Below are 18,556 nucleotides of genomic sequence, written 5' to 3'. Positions count from 1 at the left end.
TACTAAAGTGGTTTGCCATTTCCTTCTTCAGCTCATTTTACAGATGAGGAAACTGAGGCAAACAGGATTGAGTGACTTGCCCAGGGTCACACAGCTAGTAAGTGTCTGAGACCAGATTTCAACTCAGGAAGATGACCTAATTCCAGGCCTGACATTCTATCCACCGTGCCACCTAGCTACCCCATGTTAGAATTGGTTTGCCTTATAATTGCAATAAACCTCAAAAATTAGCAGAAAACTATTTCTTTGTAAATTTAATACACACATGGAGCATGGTCTTTTGCTAATAGGAAGAACTTAGTACCCCTGTGAAACTCCGCCAAAACCTAATATAAAGTCATCATAGCAGCTGTTGAGTGTCTGTATTGTTCAGCCCAGTTCTCCAGACTGGGGATAGCCAGGGGACAGAAACAACAATTTCTGGAAACTCTAATTTTCCTCTTTGTACCATGATAACTCCTCTCATTGACTATTATTATAAAGAATCACTCCTATTATCTAACTGAGGTTTTCAGTCTGTTTTCCTTCTGACGTGATGAATATTTCAGTCTGACTTTCACATTGTTATCTAGCATTGTCTCCTGTCTAACACTCAGGGTGGCTGAAGGTGAAATTCCTCCCTCGAGAGAAACATGGTTCTTTTTCAAGACAAACCATCATTCAGGGTCTCCTTTTTGGTGGGAACACTAAGCATGGTTAATGTGCCCCATTATTCATGGTTCCTGGGATTTTTTTTTAATAAAGTCTCTGACAAGTTCATATGATTTCCTGGTAGTACCTAAAATTTAATTTTGTGTCACAAGCAAGAAGAACTTCCATTATAAAGCGATAATTACTTTCTTTTTCCTTTTTTTCCAGATTATGCCAAAAACACTGAATCCTCAATGGAGGGAACAGTTTGACTTTCATCTCTATGAAGAGCAAGGAGGAATTATTGATATTACTGCGTGGGACAAAGATGCTGGGAAGAGGGATGATTTTATTGGCAGGTTTGTGCTAATCAGTCTTTTTATTTCACTCTGGAGGGAAGTAGATTATCAAAAACAGTCTTTGTTTTAAATTTAATTCTCATAACCAACCCTTATCATTGTGAAAGAAATGGATGACTTTACCAGAGGACACGTAGCTTTTGGTATTTATTTCACATTGCAGAGGACTGAAAGGCAGATCTCAGTATTGACCAGTAGGTGGCAGTTTTGACCAGTTGATGGACAGAAACCATCCTAAGTGGAAAATGTGTAAAAAGGATGCAGAGGCAAGTGGTTTCTTTCCTATAGCAGAGATCTCTTGTTTAGAAGCATTGGAAATAGGGATAAGGGAGTCTTTTGAACTTTTTTTTAAAAATACAATTGCGAGTATCTCTTTGCCGCAAAGACACTTTTCATAAAACGTTTTGTTATGACCATAAAATGCTGTTTTTGCAAGGTACAACAGAAGATGGAATCTTTAGAATCTCTTTAGAGATTGTTGAAATTGTGAAGAGTCACCATGTCTTCAGTGTAGGAAGAATGGTAATTAAGAAAACATGTATTAATTTAACAATGGAGTGGGGCAAGTTAAAGGCTGAGATCCATATGAGGTAAATGTGTAAATCTTAATTTATATTGAATAGCTGATTGCATAGGATCATGAGATAAAAAGCTGGAAGGCACCTTAGAGATCATCTAGTTCAAGCCCCCTTATTTTACAGACAAGGAAACTGAGACCCAAAGAGATCAAGAAATGTGCCACCCCTTAAAGTCTTTATTACCTTTTCTATTGTATTAGCTCCCTAAATAGGCTACCTGCTTCTAGTTTCTTCTTACTCCAATTCTTTTTCCACACAGCTGTTAGAATAATTTTCCTAAGGTACATATGGGTTAGACTGTGCTACTCCCTCATTCAGGAATCTTCAATGACACCCTAGTGCATTTAGGATAAAATACAAGCTCCTCACTCAGCAATTTAAACCCTCCACAATCTGATTCCAACCTAGCTCCACAGATGTATTTCTTATTACTCCTTTTCATACACCCAAATTCGAGCCAAATTATCCTACCTATTGTATCTCAAGCTTAGCCATCCACATGGCATTTCTGTGTCTTCTCACAGTCCCAATCCCCGCCCCCCAATTACTCCCACTGTTTTCTCATGACTGCTTCCTAACATCCTTAAGTTCCTTTGAGGGTCAGCTCAAGTGATCAAGCTTCAGATCTAAAGAACAAGTTATTCTGGGAGAAGCCAGCTATGAAAAGCAAGGGTGCAAAGGCCAAAACCATAAGAAGAGGTGACTTCATGAAGCATTGAAGCCGCTTCCATGAGAAACTGAGCTGCTTCTAAAAGGGCCAGAGCATTCAGATCTCTTGGAGAAGTGTGAGGGTGTAGAATAGGCTTTCTCCCACCATGGCCAGGGAGGAAATGGTTCTTGAGACCTCAGTGATAAGAGAAGGGATATGCAGGTAAAAATGTTTAACAGCTGGGGAGATGTACATACAATACACCTGTAAATTTAATCTGCAATGTTAACATTTTCTCCACCTCTTTCTTAAGTCTAGACAATCAACAAAACAATATGTCATGCCCTGATTTATAGCATTTGTCTCTTTCCAAGGTGTAAACACTCAGACCAAAAATTTAATAATTGTCTCCAGTTCAAAATGACTCTAGCACCCCCTGTATTGGAATATGTATGAGAAAAGTCCCAGGTTAGGTCCCATACTGAGAACTGGAAAAGCAGATTTAGAGGACTATGAATGAATAATATCAAATTGGAACTAGAATGAAGTTAATATTAAAAACCAAACTAAGGGAAACGCAAGAGGAAAACAAGGAGAGCAAACAAATGTTCTAAGGACTTTTATGTAAAACTGAAAACTGTTGTTCTCCTTTCCATCAGTTAGTATACCTACCCTCAATTGTATTACCCTTAGGATAATAATAATAATAGCTAACATTTACATATCTCTTTAATGTTTGTAAAGTCCTTCACCTATATTATCTTATTTAATCCACACAACAACCCTGGGAGATAAGAATGTTATTGTCCCCATTTTACAGATGAGGAAACTGAGGATAAGAGTGGTTAAGTGACATTCATGTTCACAAAACTGGTAACTGTCAGAGACAGCATTCAAATAGAGGTCTTCCTAATTCCAAGTCCAACATTCTGTTCTCTGTAGCACCTAACTGTTGCACTTCCTATTACACTCCCTTTTGAATATCTTAAGAGTTGGTTATGTTCTTAAGGAGAAGGATTTACTAGAGGAAAGGTATCCCTAGGGTCTACTGCTTATAGTGGGTCTGGTAGATAGAGAATCCTCAAAAAGCTAGTAGCATGAATAGCACCCTGAAACCTGAAGGGGACAGCAGTGAACTGAAACTTGGGCCTACTGGTAATAATAGTAATAATAGCATGTTGATATAACATTATGGGTTTGCAAAGCTCTTTTCTCACAAGTCTCTGATATAAGGAATTCCTGTAGCATTATTGTCATTAAAAATGGGCTGGGGGTAGGGAAGGGGAAGTTATAGGGTTTAAGAGGCAACGCCAACCTGCATTTCCTTCCCCCTGAGATCTACTCCCTACTAGCTTACAGGGTCACAGTAGTAGCTTCAGAGAAAAGATTTCAGTGTAATATCAAGAACTATCGAGTTCTAGAACTAGTTGAAAAAACAATAAGAGAGGGGCAGAGCCAAGATGGAAGAGTAGGGGCAGCGACCCAGCCAAATTCTCCCAACATTCCTTTCTAGACGACTTTAAAATCACACCTCAAATTGAATTCTGGAGAGACAGAGCCAACAAAAAGTCAGGGTGAGACATTTTCCCAGCCAAGTCAACTTAGGAAGTTGGCAGAGGAAGTCTGTGACGACAAGATGGGGTCCAGGCAGGGTCCAGTCAGCAGCAGCACCAGTGTGGGCCCTGGAGGTGGTGTCTTTGAGAGTGGCAACTGCAACTTCAGAAGCTCCCTCCCTAGAAACAGAAAGGGTATCAAACAACTGATCAGAAAGAGATTACAGGGGACTCTGAGTTGATACTGGGTACAGGACTGGGTGCTTTTTGGAAATTCTATTGCCCATATGCAGCTCTGGGTCACAGTTCCAGGGCCAACAGGAGCACAGTTACTTGCTGCAGGGGAGGCCCTTCCTGGCTAAAGACTAGAACACAAACCAAGAAAGCACTGACCATACCTCTCCCTGGATCATACCACCTTGGAAGAACTGAAAGCCTGAAGACCCTTCCAATCCCCAGAACTAGCTCTGAAATAGCAGCACAAAAAAGCCAGAAAATTGGGACAGTGCTTCCCTACCGCCAGTTGAGCAGGACCCAACTTTAACATAAAGTTCAAAGTCAAGAAATAGACTAAAAAAATGAGCAAAAAAAAAAAAGAAGAACCTGAACATAAAACTCTGCAATAGTAGCAGGGAACCTCAAGTCACAAATGCAGGAGGAGACAACAATGTGAAAAACAGTTACAAGCAAAGCCTCAAAGAAAAGTGCAAACTAGACACAACCCTAATATAAATTCCTATAAGAGTTAAAGAAAGAAATAAGAGTGGTAGAGGAAAATTTGGGGAAAGAAATGAGAGTGATCAAGAAAATTATGAAGAGAATTAACATTTTGGTAAGAGGAACAAAAAATTTCAAGAAGATAACATGTCAAAAAACAGAATTGACCAAATGGTAAAAGACAGACAAAAATTCACTGAAGAAAAGAGCACCTTGAAAAGCAGAATTGGTCAGATGAAAAAACAGGTACAACAGCTCGCTGGAGAAAATAATTCCTAAAAAATTAGAATTTGGCAAGTGGAGGTTAATAACTCCATGAGAGATCAAGAAACAATAAAAGTCAATAAAATGAAAAAAATAGAAGAAAATGTGAAATATCTTATCAGAAAGACAATTGATCTGGAAAACAGATCAAGGGGGAGATAATTTAAAAATTATTGGACTACACAAAAGCAATGATTTTTAAAAAGAGCCTAGGCATCATTTTTCAAGAAATTATTAGGGAAAACTTCTCTGATATCTTAGATACAGAGGGTTAAATAGAAATGGAAAGAATCCGCCAATCACTTCCTGAAAGAGATCCCAAAATGCAAACTCCCAAGAATATTATAGGCAAATTTTAGCACACCCAGGTCAAGGAGAAAATATTGCAAGCTTACCCATAAAACAGTAGCATATTAACAGAATAGATTGGAAAACAAAATCCAACAACACACTGTTCACCAGAGACACACTTGAAACAGAAAGATACACAGAGATAAAATAAGGGGATGGAACAGAATCTCTTATGCCTCAACTGATGTAAAAAAGGTAGGAGAGGCAATCATGATCTCAGACAAAGCAAAAGCAAAACCAGACCTAATTAAAGGAGATAATCAGGAAAACTGCATTTTGCTAAAAGTCACCATAGACCATGAAGTAATATCAAAACTTGTTATAGCAAGTTTGTTTGATAAAGGGTTCATTTCTCAAATATATAGAACTGAGTCAAATTTACAAAAATAAAAGCCATCCCCAGTTAATAGGGAAATTATTATTGTTAAGGAATTTGTTGTTGTTGTTGTTAAAGAATAATTAAGGAAATTATCAAAGAAAAATGACAATTTTCAGGAGAAATCAAAGCTATCAACAGGCACATGAAAAATGTTTTAAAATCACTTAATTAGAGAAATTAAATTGAATTAAATTAACATTAAATTAAATTAAATCCAAACAACTCCGAGGTACCACCTCTCACCTATCAGATTGACTGACAAGACAGAAAAGGAAAATGACAAATGTTGGAGGGCTTATGGAAAAATTGGGGCACTGATGCACTGCTGGTGGAGTTATGAACTAGTTGAATTTGGAACTATGCCCAGTAGGCTATGTAATTGTGCAGATCTTTTGGCCCGGCAATACCTTTTATAAGTCTATATCCAAGAGATCAAAGGAAATGGGAAAGGACCTATATGTACAAAAATATTTATAGCAGTTTTTTTCTGTGGTGGCAAAGAATTAAAAATTGAGGAGATGCCTTTCAGTTGGGGAATGCCTGAACAAGTTGTGGTACTGTTGTACTTTAAGAAATGACAAGGGGGATTGATTTCAGAAAAACCTGGGAAGACCTGCATGAACTGATGTTGAGTGAAGTAAGCAGAGCCAGATCATAGTACACAGTAATAGCAATATTGTAATGATAATCAGCTGTGAAGGACTTAGCTGCTCTTGTCAATACAATGCTCCAAGACAATGTTGAAGGACTCATGATGAAAAATGCAGTCTGCCTACACAGAGAAAACTGACGAACTCCAAGTGTGAATTGAAATCAAAATTTTTTCACTGCATTTTTCATGCTCTTTTGCAATGTGGCTAACATGGAAATGTGTTTTGCATTATCTCACATGTATAATTGACATATTGCTTGCCTTCCCCATGGCTTAGAGAAGAGCTTGAGGGACAGAAAGAAGTTTGAAGTCAAAATTTTTTTTAAAGAATGTAAAAATAAATAAATAATTAACAGATTTTAAATGTTAAAAGAAAAAAAAAAGAATGAGCTGCTTTGGGGAAGAAGTGAGTGACCTGACATTGGAAATTTTTAAAAAGTGACTGAATAAATCCCTTGCCAGAGATGTAAAGGGGGTTTATGCTTCAGGAAGGGATTAGGCTAAATGGTATCTGAGGTTGGTTCCTTCCAACTTTGAGATTTCTATGATCCTTTAATTCTAAAATGCCTAATTGTTCTCCAGTTTGCTTTCATTAAGCAGTTGGGTGAAATGTTTCAACTCCTCTCAGAATCTGCTGTGCCTCTCAGAGATAATCAGAGGACTCATCCTGAGTGTTAGTCTCTCAAGTCAGCTGGTGGAAAGCTCTTTTTAAGACTAGCTGCTATAGAGCTTCACCTCTGTTTGCATGCATTAATAGTGATTTTTTTAAGCCTAAGTGTTGTATTTTACATTAAATTAACTCTTCATTCTCAAGCCCTGCAGCCCATATACAGTCAGTTTCCAAGTTATCCATTCTATTTCTTCAACATTACTTGCATCTGCCCTCTTCTCTCCCCTTATATAACAACCACTCCTTTTTTGGGCACTATTGGCCTACTACTACTGAAATTTTCGTTTTGCTGCATCCCAGAGTCTCCCCTCTCCAATCAATCTTCCACTGTGTTACCAAGTTGACATTCCTAAAACACAGGTGTGACCATGTCACTTCTCTGTTCAGGATGCTTCATTCGCTCCCTGTTGCCTCTAGGATAAAGTATAAACTTCTCTGCTTGGCATTTAAAACCCTTCCCAGTGAGTTTACAACCGTTCTTGGTAGGCTGATTACACATTATGTATGCTGCATTCCAGCCAAACTAGCCAATTTACTGTTTCCCATATAGTTATCTCCTGAATCTATCCCTTTTCAGAGGTTGTCCTGAATCATCTCTCCCTATATCTCTACTTTTTGGAGACCCTAGTTCATTTCAAGGCCCAACTCAAGTGTTTACCTCCTTCTAGAAGCCTCTCCTAATTCCCCTACTTGTGCCACTTTCCCCTGAAATCACTTTGTATTTATTATGTATATGTCCTGTATTTATTTATCTATGGACATGTATCTTCCCAGAAGACTGTAAACTCCTTGAAGTCAGGGAATATTTTTTTCTTATCTTTATCATTACCGCCTGTGTGATTTGTATATGGCAAACCTTTAATAAATGCTTGTTGAATGAATGCAGGAATAAATGGCAAGGTGGTTGGAATGGAAAACATACAGTACGAGCTACATTCCCACAACTTACAATGACTTAGGATAAATCCTTGGGCAAAGCAATGAGATCCAGCAGAAAGAGCATGGATGTGTTCTGCCATTTATTTCCTATGTGACCTTGGACAAGTCCCTGGACCTCAATTCCCTATTCGATAAAGAAAGATTTTGAATAGAAAACTTCTAACATTCATTGCATCTATAAATCTATGCCACTATCTAGAAATCTCCAGTATATCAGTGTGAAATTTTTAAAAAATGTTTACCAAACACCAGAAAATGGAATGCATTTAAATTATGCTGCAAACCATAATGATGTAATGAGGATGCCATAAGCCACGTAGACATCTGCCCAAAGTGAAATAACCAGATATCTTTCCAACTCACCTGAGCTAATGAAGGAGATTTTTCCTCCTGTTAAATTTCCAACTTTGTTGATTGGGCACGGAAATTATTAATTCAACCACCTAATAGAGTAAGTAAGTGTTTTGAAAAAAAAAAAAAAGACTGATCCAAGTAGGAAACCGTATAGAACGATCCAATAATAAAACTGTACATATATGTGGAAAAATTAAACCAGACAGCAATTGTGTGAGGGCTTGGAAGTAAAAACTAACTCTCTGTATGTTTATACAGCTTAGAGTTTGACACAATCCAAATGAATATAACCTTTTTCTGCTATAAGAATTTTTAAAATTGCAGCTACATAGAAGAAGAAAAAATTTTTTTAGACAAAGAAGATTAGAGTAACCAGTGAAACAATATATAAGCATTTATTAAGCCCCTATCATGGGCAGAAATCAAACCCTACCACATGCCAAGCACCAGTGGTTCTAGGTTCTGGCAAGGATTAAGAAAGGTTTTTTGAGTTGTTTTTTTTTTTTTTGGTCTATGTAAAAATATGAAGGGATTTTAAAATGGTTCCCAGAAATGGGTAAATGGCATTTCTGAGTTACTTGCCTGTCTGAAACTGTACTTATCAATCTTTTGAACAAGGATCATTTACCCTCACCAAATACTTAGGTGCACATCACCCTAATTAGAGTTCATTGAAGACAAAGAGGGCAGAAGCCAATGTGGGTGAATCCTCAGGGTATCCAATAAGTATTTTGTATACCTAATAGACATTCACTAACCATTATGCTGCCTGTAAGATGACTCAAGATATCTACCATATAATAAATTTAAACAACAATTAACTATCACTAAATTACGAACTTGAAGGAGAGTGATATGATTTTAATCCCCATATAATTATTTAACTTTCTTTTCACCTGCATTTTGGAAGGAGAGGCTGAGTGCCACCTTTATGATAATCAGCTAATAAATCCCCATGATTGTTACACCTTTGTGCATAGCCATAATGTGAACAAATGGGCTGCAGACAGCTGCAGTAAATTGCCAAGAATGAGGGCTGTCACAGAACAAGTTGTTTTTATGAACATACAGGATAAGTAAATGCCATGTCATGCGATTTTATTCAGCAGGAGTTGTTTGCAGTCCAGTACAGTGAGATTTATAGCATTATTTATTAGTGTAAAAAATTCTTGTTTATCTTTAAAATTTCATTGATTTGGGAGCATATTTTTTAGGCTGCTGGATTACCCTTAACACCATCTGTCTCATTGTTATCAGTGACCACAAGTTGGCATTGCTCATGACAATCAAGGATTGTAAATGCAAACTTGAATAGGTTCCTTTCAGCTAGATTTTCATTAATGATGTATGGTTTATCAGAGTTGTAAGGGAAATATACTCCAAATTGGCAAGTTGTAGGTAAGGAACAATGTTTTTAAATTATATGAGTATGTATTTGAGTTTATGTATGTCTATATATGAGCGCTATGGCAAATGAAGGTCTTAAAAACATTTTTTTTTGACTTCATTAACATTTTCAAACCAAAGGTAAATATATTTGAAGTGACCAAATTAATTTGAGGGTTTGACACCTGCTGAGTCCTGATTGTAGACATTTTTTTATTTGCTGCACCAACACTACAAAGATTTTTTTACACCCAACATAAATAAGAGTAGAATGAGCCAGACAACCCTGCATTATTCATCTGAAGGCACAATGGCATATGCTAGTCAGGAAATCTTAAACTGGAGGGAGATTTTTTGTATTATGAAATATTTATATTTCCCCATTTCTTTTCTAAGCAATAGTTAAATAAAATATTTCATTAAAAGAAACTGAATTTTATTTAAATGAAGAATGAAATCCTGCCACTGACTCTTCTTGCCATGCTTCAGGTGGAGCTGAACATAAACCACATCTATTAATGGTTTCAATCCCTCTTTTCCTTTTGTTAGTTTTTGTTTTACTTTACATGTATCTTCAGGAGATGTTCTCCAGAAGCTTCTACAGGCAACAATATTTCCTATGGGATAGGCCAGCTTCACTTCATGGACATATTTTGTGTAATAAGTTGGACAGTTATAGCAGTTTACCTTTATTATCGTTGAATAGGGAATTTAACTGAAATATAAGTATTCCTCCAAAGACAAATAGCAGCATTAAGCATTTTGTTACCTCTTGTGATGTTTTGAAAGCTCGATCATGAAATTTAGCAAATTTTCTATTAGTAGCTTATGGTATTCTTTAAATTTATTGCCTAGTAAGTTGATGGGGACAGCAGCTGACCATACGTGTTCCAGTTGTGTGATTCAGGTGGTAAAATACACTATAAATGTGATACATTATTTGTGAATAGATTTACTTCAGTAGTTCAAGGTTTCTTTTTTTAATTGTATCTACTACATCCAGCAATGCAGCTGGGCATGCCGCTACCCCAAAGTAGAAAATTTTCATGAGCTGTTGTATATCCCGCCCCACCCCACCCCAATCGGCTCATATTGTAGTGGCTCTTATTGCAGAGTGTCCAAAGTGGGGCAACCAGGAGGACATAGGTCCTCAAGCTCACAGCTATAAAGATGAATTGAAGTCACTAAGGATATTTACCCTGGATAAATGAAGATGTTAAGGGGGCTGAAGGTAGGATAATAATAGATACCTTTTAATAATTGAGGAACTCTGATGTGAAGAGGAATTGGACTTGTTCTGACTTATCTCGGAAATCTGAAAAAGGAACGGAGGCTACAGAAAATTTGTAGAGAAGCAGATTTAGACTCAATTTCCCAGCAATTAACACTAGCAAAAAATGGAATAAGCTACCCTGGAACGCGATGAATTTCCCCTTTCAGAAGGTTTTTTGGGGAAAGACTAGATGATCACTCATCAGATATTACATAGCCAGTCTTCTTATTCCAGCACAAATTGAGTTGGATGGCTCTGGAGGTCCCTTAGAACTCTAACATGTGTAATTCTAATGCCTTAGTCTTTGCAAAATTAGCTGGGTTAGTCCTGAGTAACAGTCATGCCACTTCTCATGGGGTCAGAAAGACTCAGTTTTCCCAATTTGAAAGAACCAGTTAGAGCTTGGGCCTTACCAAATAGCTTTCAAGGAGCCAGAGTTGTCTCCATATCATAATGACACATCGGAGTAGAACTATAGTGAATACTACATACGAACAAAGGGAAATGTTTCCACTTGATCATTGGATTGTTAGCCATGAGTTACCTTAAATTAGAATCATGAAGAGAGAAAGCATATTATATCTGTGAAATAAGAAAAGTCTGAACTGTACTCATTTATTTCTTAAAACCCTTCAGGTTTTATATCAAACACACACACATTAACAAAAAAACAAAACCCTTCCATTGTATCACAGAAATGATATTATCAGAGAAATATCAATTAGAATTATTAGAATAAGAAGGAGAAAAGAAATGTGAGAGCCCAAAGTACTTTTGGGAAGAAATACATGTAAATAAATGCAAGGTGAATGTTAACTAATATTTCCATTTGCCATTTATATTCCATATATTTAAGACCTTCCATATTACATCAAAATATATGTAAATACTGAGTAATTTAATACTGAGTTGAGTATTGAGAAGGGCATAAAAAAGTTGGAAAATATGGTTCAGAGTGAAAAAAAAAACAAAATAGTCCAAAGGTTCACAGACTTTGTAGAGGAATTATACCTATAATAACTTTAGTATTTGTTTAATTTAAAGATTCAAGCATGACATGATATGGAAAATAGCAACTAGCATCATAATAAATGAGACTGACCCTATAGCAATAGCAAATGACCAATTGCAATTGTTGAAATCATTTTGGTATCAGCTGTTAGATCATCAACTTCTTACAACAAAGGTCAGCAACTACACCAATGACTGGAAGAAGAAAAAAAAGATGAAACAATGATATGTAATATAATTACAATAGCTAATTTGGCCTATATTTTTTTAAAAAAAGTATATTAGCATTGAAATTGGAAAAAAAGGTAATGACATTGAAACAAACTATAGAACTTTAACTGGTATAAGCAACATCCAGAAGGAGAAGGCCGAAGGAACCTGGAAACTTTCACAGCTAGCAAACACTTAATCCTATTTTGAAGTGATGAGACATGGCAGCCAATGGCAATACTGGTTTCTAATGTCAAAAAGGGTCCTATCTGAACCTGGGTCATTGTTAGTGCATCCTGAAGTCCTAATGAGAGCATTGGTTTAATATCATCTCCATCTCAGCAAAACAAAACAGCTATAAATGTATCAAATAAAAAAAAGGAGGAAAAAGAACAACTAAAGAGAAAAAAGGAGAACTCCAGCAAGATGACTGAGTAAAAAATTGCAGCTAAATTCAGCTCCCTTCATCATTTTTAAAATAGCAAGAGATGAAAAAAACAGAATAGCGGGAAACAACAAAGAGGGTATAGGCAAGAATTTACCACAAGACCAACTAGTGGAGAGACTAAGAAAAGAAAAACGAGCAGTTTAAAAAAAAAGGCTCCAGTACAACAAATGAGTGCTATGAAGTAAAACATGGACTCAGAAGTACTTGATGAAAGGGGAAGTACCACCTAAGGAGAGCCTTAAAATGATAGCAAAAAAGAAAACTCCAGAGTGTTGCAGCAGAACAGCAAAATGATTTTAAAAAGTAAGAATGGAAATCAGAGAGGAAATGAGAGCTCTAAAAAAGTAAAAAAGGTAAGCAAGATTAGCGAATTTAAAGCACGCAACAAAGAATCTCTCTGAAACAATAGATTCCTTTTTTTTAAAGAATTAGAAATTCAAACCACAAAAATTCAGAGTTAGAAGAAAATTTTAACAAAAATAAAAAGACAAGAAGTTGGGAGAAAATGATATCCACAAGCTGAGGAAACTGATTTTAAAGATGGAGTATAAAGAGATAATTTAAATATTATAGTGTTCCTGAAAAACAAAATAGTCTTTTTCCATGCTTCAGGAAGCCGTATTAAGGAAACTACCCAAAAGCATTGGAAATAGAAAATGAAGTAGAGTTGAATAGAACCTACAGACTACCAGCAGTGAGAAACCTCAAATTTAACTCATCAGGAATTCTCATAACCTCAACTGGACCCTCATTGTTGCTAGGCATTCCTGCTATACCACCTTAACGAAATCTCTCTCTTAATCTCCACAGAAGCTTTTTTTGCACACTATTTCATCCCTCCTCAAACCTCCTCCCATGGCTCCCCTCCCCTGACCTTCTGAGCTGAGAAACTTGCCTCATACTTTACAAGAGAAAATCGAGGCCATTTGCCATGAGATCACTTTTCTCCCATCTTCCTCATTTTATATCCTTCAGAGCCTTCTCTCACTATTTCCCCCTTTACTCTAGACTTATAGGAAGAGATGTCCTTACTCTTCACCAAGGCTAACCTCTCTACCTGTCCAAGTAATCCCATTACATCCCAATTTCTCCAACAGATTGACTCCTATGTAATCCCCACCGTATCATTTATCTTCATTCCCAGCTGTTCTTTCCTACTGCCTACTAATATTCTTATCTCCTCCATCCTGAAAAAACCCTCATGTGATCCTTTCGTCCCCACTATCATCCTACTTGGTTTTTGTCCTTTGTGGTTAAACTTGAAAAGGCTATCTACAATAAATGTCTCCACTTTCCTCTCACTCTTCTGCTTTACAATCTGGCATCCAGCCTCATCATTCCACCAAACCTGTTCTCTCTAGTTACCAATGATCTCTTAATTACCAAATCCAATGGCCCCCTCTTAATCCTTCTTCTCCTTGATCTCTCTGCAGCCTTTGACACTGTTGATCACTCTCTCGTCCCCATACTTTCTTCTCTCTAAGTTTTCAGGATACCACTTTCTCCTGGCTCTCCTTCTGCCTATTAGACAACTCCTTCTCAGTCTTCTTTGCTGGGTATTTGGGATCTCATCAGTTCCTGTGGATTTAGTTACCATCTCTGTGCTGATGATTCTCAAATCTATCTGTGTTTCCTTAAACACTATGCATACCTCCACTCTCATATCTCCAAATGCTGCTCAAACGTTTTGAACTAGATGTTCAGTAGACATCTTAAATTCAACATGTCCAAAACAGAACTCACTGTTTTTCCTCCTATAACCTCCCCATTACTACCTTCCCTGTTATCATCAAAAGCAACAAATCCTCCCAATCTCTCAGGCTCATAACCTAGGAGACATCCTGGATTCTACACACACACACACACACACACACACACACACACACACACACACCCCTAATCTATTGCACATACCCCTATTCTCTCCTGACACTGCCACCATCTTTGTTCAGGCTCTCATTGCCTCACACCTAGGCTATTGCTATAAACTCTTGGTGGGTCTGCCTGCTTCAAGTCTCTCCCCACTCCAATGCATCCTCCATTCAGCCACTAAAGTGATTTTCTTAAAGTACAGTATGATTTCACCACCCCCATCCCCCATTCAAGAAGCTCTATTGGCTCCCTATTCCCTCCAGGATCAAATACAAAATCTTTTCCTTGGTGTTCAAAGCCCTTCATAACCTATCCCCCTCTTACTTTTCCAGTCTTCTGACACTTTACTCCCTGTCACATACTCTTCAATCCACTGACACTGAACCCCTTGCTGTTCCATGAAGAAGATACTCCATCTTTTAGATCTGGGCATTTTTTTCTGGCTGTCCACCATGCCTGGAATGTTCTCCCTCCTCAACTCTGCCTACTAGCTTCCCTGGCTTCTTTAAAGTCCCAACTAAAATCCTACCTTCTGCAAGAAGCCTTTCCCAACCCCTCTTAATTCTAATGCCTTCCCTTTGTTAATGATTTCTTATTCATCATGTATATAAATTGCTATGTACATTTTTGTTTGCTTATTACATCCCCCAGCTAGGAGACCTGAATTCAAATGTGACCTCAGATACTTACTGTGTGACCCCGGGTAAGTCACTTAATCTTGTTTGCCTCAGTTTCCTCACCTATAAAATGGCAAACCATTCCAGTATCTTTGCCAAGAAAACCACAAATAGGGTCATAGAGAGTTGGATGTGATTGAAATGACTGAATGGCAACAAATACCTCCCCCGTGAGATCTTGAGCTCCCTGAGGGCAAGAACTATGTTTTGCCTCTTTTTGTAACCCTGGTACTTAGCACAGTGACTGGAACATAGTAGGTGCTTAATAAATGTTTGACTATTGACTGAAATATATACAATTGAAAAAAACTTAAAGAAGTTTAACTAGAACAAAAAGCTGTATTTTTTTTTTCCAAAGCTAATATAACTGATATGGCAATGTGAATAGACCTAACCTTGGAGTCTGGAAAGCTTGGTTCAGATACCATCTCTGGCATATGCTGCCTCTGTGATCATGGGTAAATGACTTAACCCTCTCAGTGCATCAGGCAACTTTCTAAGATTTTAAGTTGCAGAACAAGTGCCCATCTGCATTGGTAGAGGTAGTTTCTTCATCTCTCTTCTTCATCAGACTCACAAAATCACAGGTCTTAAGACATAATAAAATCGATAAAGCATTTGCTCACTTGATCAAAAAAAAAGGGAAATGAAGTTGCAAAATCTAAAACAAATTAATTCACAAAGGCTCAATAAGAAATCAAGAATTACCAGAAGCCAGTATGCACAATATGTTAGAAAATTGCAGATTTAAATGAAATTGACAACCTGCAAAAGTATGTTAAAATGTAGTTTTATCAATATGAATATTCTTTTCAATGACCCATAGTATAAGCCATTCATCCTTGCCCATCCTTAACTACTATCTGTGCCCCCCTACTTTCTGTTGATATTGCAAAGATACCAATGGAACATGTGGGTTATCTGTTGCTTATTTCTCATTCTGTCCATGATGAATTCATCTTCTTTTTTCTCTGCTTTTATTCTTTGTAATTCCCTGCTTATAATGTGTAGTAACCTCATATCCACCATGAACTTTTCCATTGCTCTCTGGGTGATATTCATTTTCAGTCCTTCAGAGACTGCAGTGTCCCGATTTTCATAACCATACAATAATACCAAAAAAACATTATTGTTAAAAAAATAAAAAACATGGCCTTGATTTCAGGAAGAATTGTGAGGCCATACTTTTTTTTCAGTGGGAGGTGGGTGAAAAGAAAAAAAAACAAATGATAATTGGAGAAAAAAAGAAAGCTATAGTACAGGCAAGAAGGATGAAGGCACGAATGGCTAAATACAGATAACTAGAAACTCTTTAATGGAGTGCCCCAGATATCTGTGCTTGGTTCTATGCTTCTTCATATTTTTTATCAGTGACTTGGATAAAAGCATAGATGATATACTTAGCCAGTTGGCAAATAATGCAAATCTGAGAGGGCTAGCTCCATACTGGGACAGTGAAGTGACTCAGTGGATAATGTGCTGGGTCTGGAGTCAGAAAGACCTGAGTTCAAATCCAACCTCAGACATGTGCTAGCCATGTGACCCTGGGCAAGTCACTTAACCTCTGTTTGTCTTAATCCACTAGAGAAGGAAATGGCAAACCACTCCAGTGTTTTTGCCAAGACAACTCCATGAACAGCATTGGTTGCAACCACAGGGTCACGAAGGGTTGAATATGAGTAAACAACTTAACAACAGCAAACACTCCCATGGATTACAGAATCAAAAGTCAAAGAGATATTGACAAGCTAGAATATTCAGGTGAATCTAATAAGATGAACTTCATAGAGATAAATGTAAGGTCTTGGGTACAAAAAAATCAGCCTCATAAATACTGCATGAAGAATGACCCAATAACCATTTGACCAAAATCAGCCTAGAGGTATTAGTGGATTGTAGGCTTTATAGTGGGATACAGCAGGTAATAAAGGGAGTATAGCCTTAGGCTACAGAGAGGGATAGTATTCATATCTAAGAAGTCCTGTTCTATGCTTCTTTGTTTATACCACAAATGGAAGATTGTTTTCAGATCTGAGTACCACATTTTGGGAAGGATATTAATAAAATGGTGTCATAATGAAGGTAGCCAGGAGATTAAATGCCTCTGAGATCATGCCCCATGAAGATCAACTGAAGAAAAGAGGAATGCATCGCTTGGAGAAGAGAAGACTTGAGAAGTATATGATTCCTGTCATCAAGTATTTAAAGTATTTGTTCCATGGGCCAGCTAGATGGTACACTGGATAGAGTATCAGACTTAGAATCATGAAGACCTGAATTCAAATGTGGTCTCAGATGCTATCTAACTGTATGACCCTGGGCAAGTCACTTAATTTCTTTTTGCCTCAGTTTCCTCATTTGTAAAATGGAGATAATAATAGTACCTACCTCCCAGAGTTGTTATAATTTAATGATATAATAATTATATTTATGTAATAAATGATGCAATAATTATAAGTATGTAATAATTGTGTGATAATATAATGATGTAATTATGCAATGAATGATACAATAATTTGTAATTATATAATATAATGATGAATAATTATGAAGCACTTAGCACAGTACCTGGCATATAGTGAGCACTATGCTATTATTAGCTAACATGGAGGCATAACTAGACTTATTCTGGATTATTCCATAGGATAAAAATAGGAGCAATGGATAGAGATTGCAAAGAGGCAAAATGAGACTTGATGTCAGGGAAAGCTTCCTAACAATTACAGCACAGTTGAGGTCCCTGAAGGTCTCTAAGCAAACGTCTGATAACTACATCTTAGGTATAATGTAAGAAGGGTTATTTTTCATGTATAGGTTGGACTACATCATCTCTGAAGAGCTGTGAATCTAAATGAAATGAACTTTCCTGATTTAGACTACTTTCATTAGAACGTGTAGGGTAGGCACAAAATTAAGTTCATTTCTTGGAAATAATTTGGGTTGTAAAACACTTTTCACTTAAGAATACCCAAATACCTAACCAGTGTTCTCCAGTTCCATCTAAGATATTAGCCAGAAGCAATATTTCTTTAAATTTAGGGTAGAATCAAACATGTATCAGGGAAACAAAATTCTCCAGAAAATTTCTAAAAATCATCCTTAGTTTTTCTTTAGAACTGTGTTAAAATAAGAGGTTTGATATTTAGCATGTAGGAGCCATAGAAATAAGAATATGACCGCTTATCCAAGTCCAAAAAGAAATTAGAGAAATCTAAATTTGAATTTGATCTCCTTTCAAGTCCTTTTGAAAGCTGTATAGATTGGAAATAAATATGTGTTAGAGAACTCAGTGTTTCCACAGTTTTCAAATACATATTATCTTAATCTAGTGATATTGGAATAGAAAAAGAAAAACATGTGGTATTAGTAGCTATGAATGTGACCATGGTAGATTTTGAAGAATTAATTATTTATATGTTTTTAAATGGCTAGTCATTTTAGAGAATAAAGGGGCCTTAAAATTATCTAGTTCAGAGATCTCCTTTTAAAAGATATAAAAAGACCTTACAGGCCTTGAGTTTTAATGCTAGGCTGTGATGAGAGTGTCTCATGTTCATTCAAGTACAAAAAACAAATTTTTCACT

The 18,556-nt window shown here is 36.9% G+C and overlaps 1 protein-coding gene across 1 annotated transcript in view; it reads left to right on the top strand.

The window, feature by feature from the left end:
- Positions 1 to 858: 858 nt before the first annotated feature.
- The window catches only part of LOC114042609 (multiple C2 and transmembrane domain-containing protein 1-like), a gene marked incomplete at both ends in the record, with an annotated part of 21,134 nt that continues 3,436 nt past the window's right edge, over positions 859 to 18,556 (top strand). Inside the window, one exon of the mRNA XM_027861296.1 lies at positions 859 to 989. Coding sequence (XP_027717097.1) covers positions 859 to 989 — 131 coding nt within the window. The remainder of the gene's footprint in view (positions 990 to 18,556) is intronic.

This window comes from Vombatus ursinus, unplaced genomic scaffold (genome assembly GCF_900497805.2).
Source record: "Vombatus ursinus unplaced genomic scaffold, bare-nosed wombat genome assembly UNPS02014638.1, whole genome shotgun sequence".
NCBI lineage: Eukaryota > Metazoa > Chordata > Mammalia > Diprotodontia > Vombatidae > Vombatus > Vombatus ursinus.
This window is presented reverse-complemented; position numbering and strand designations above follow the sequence as displayed.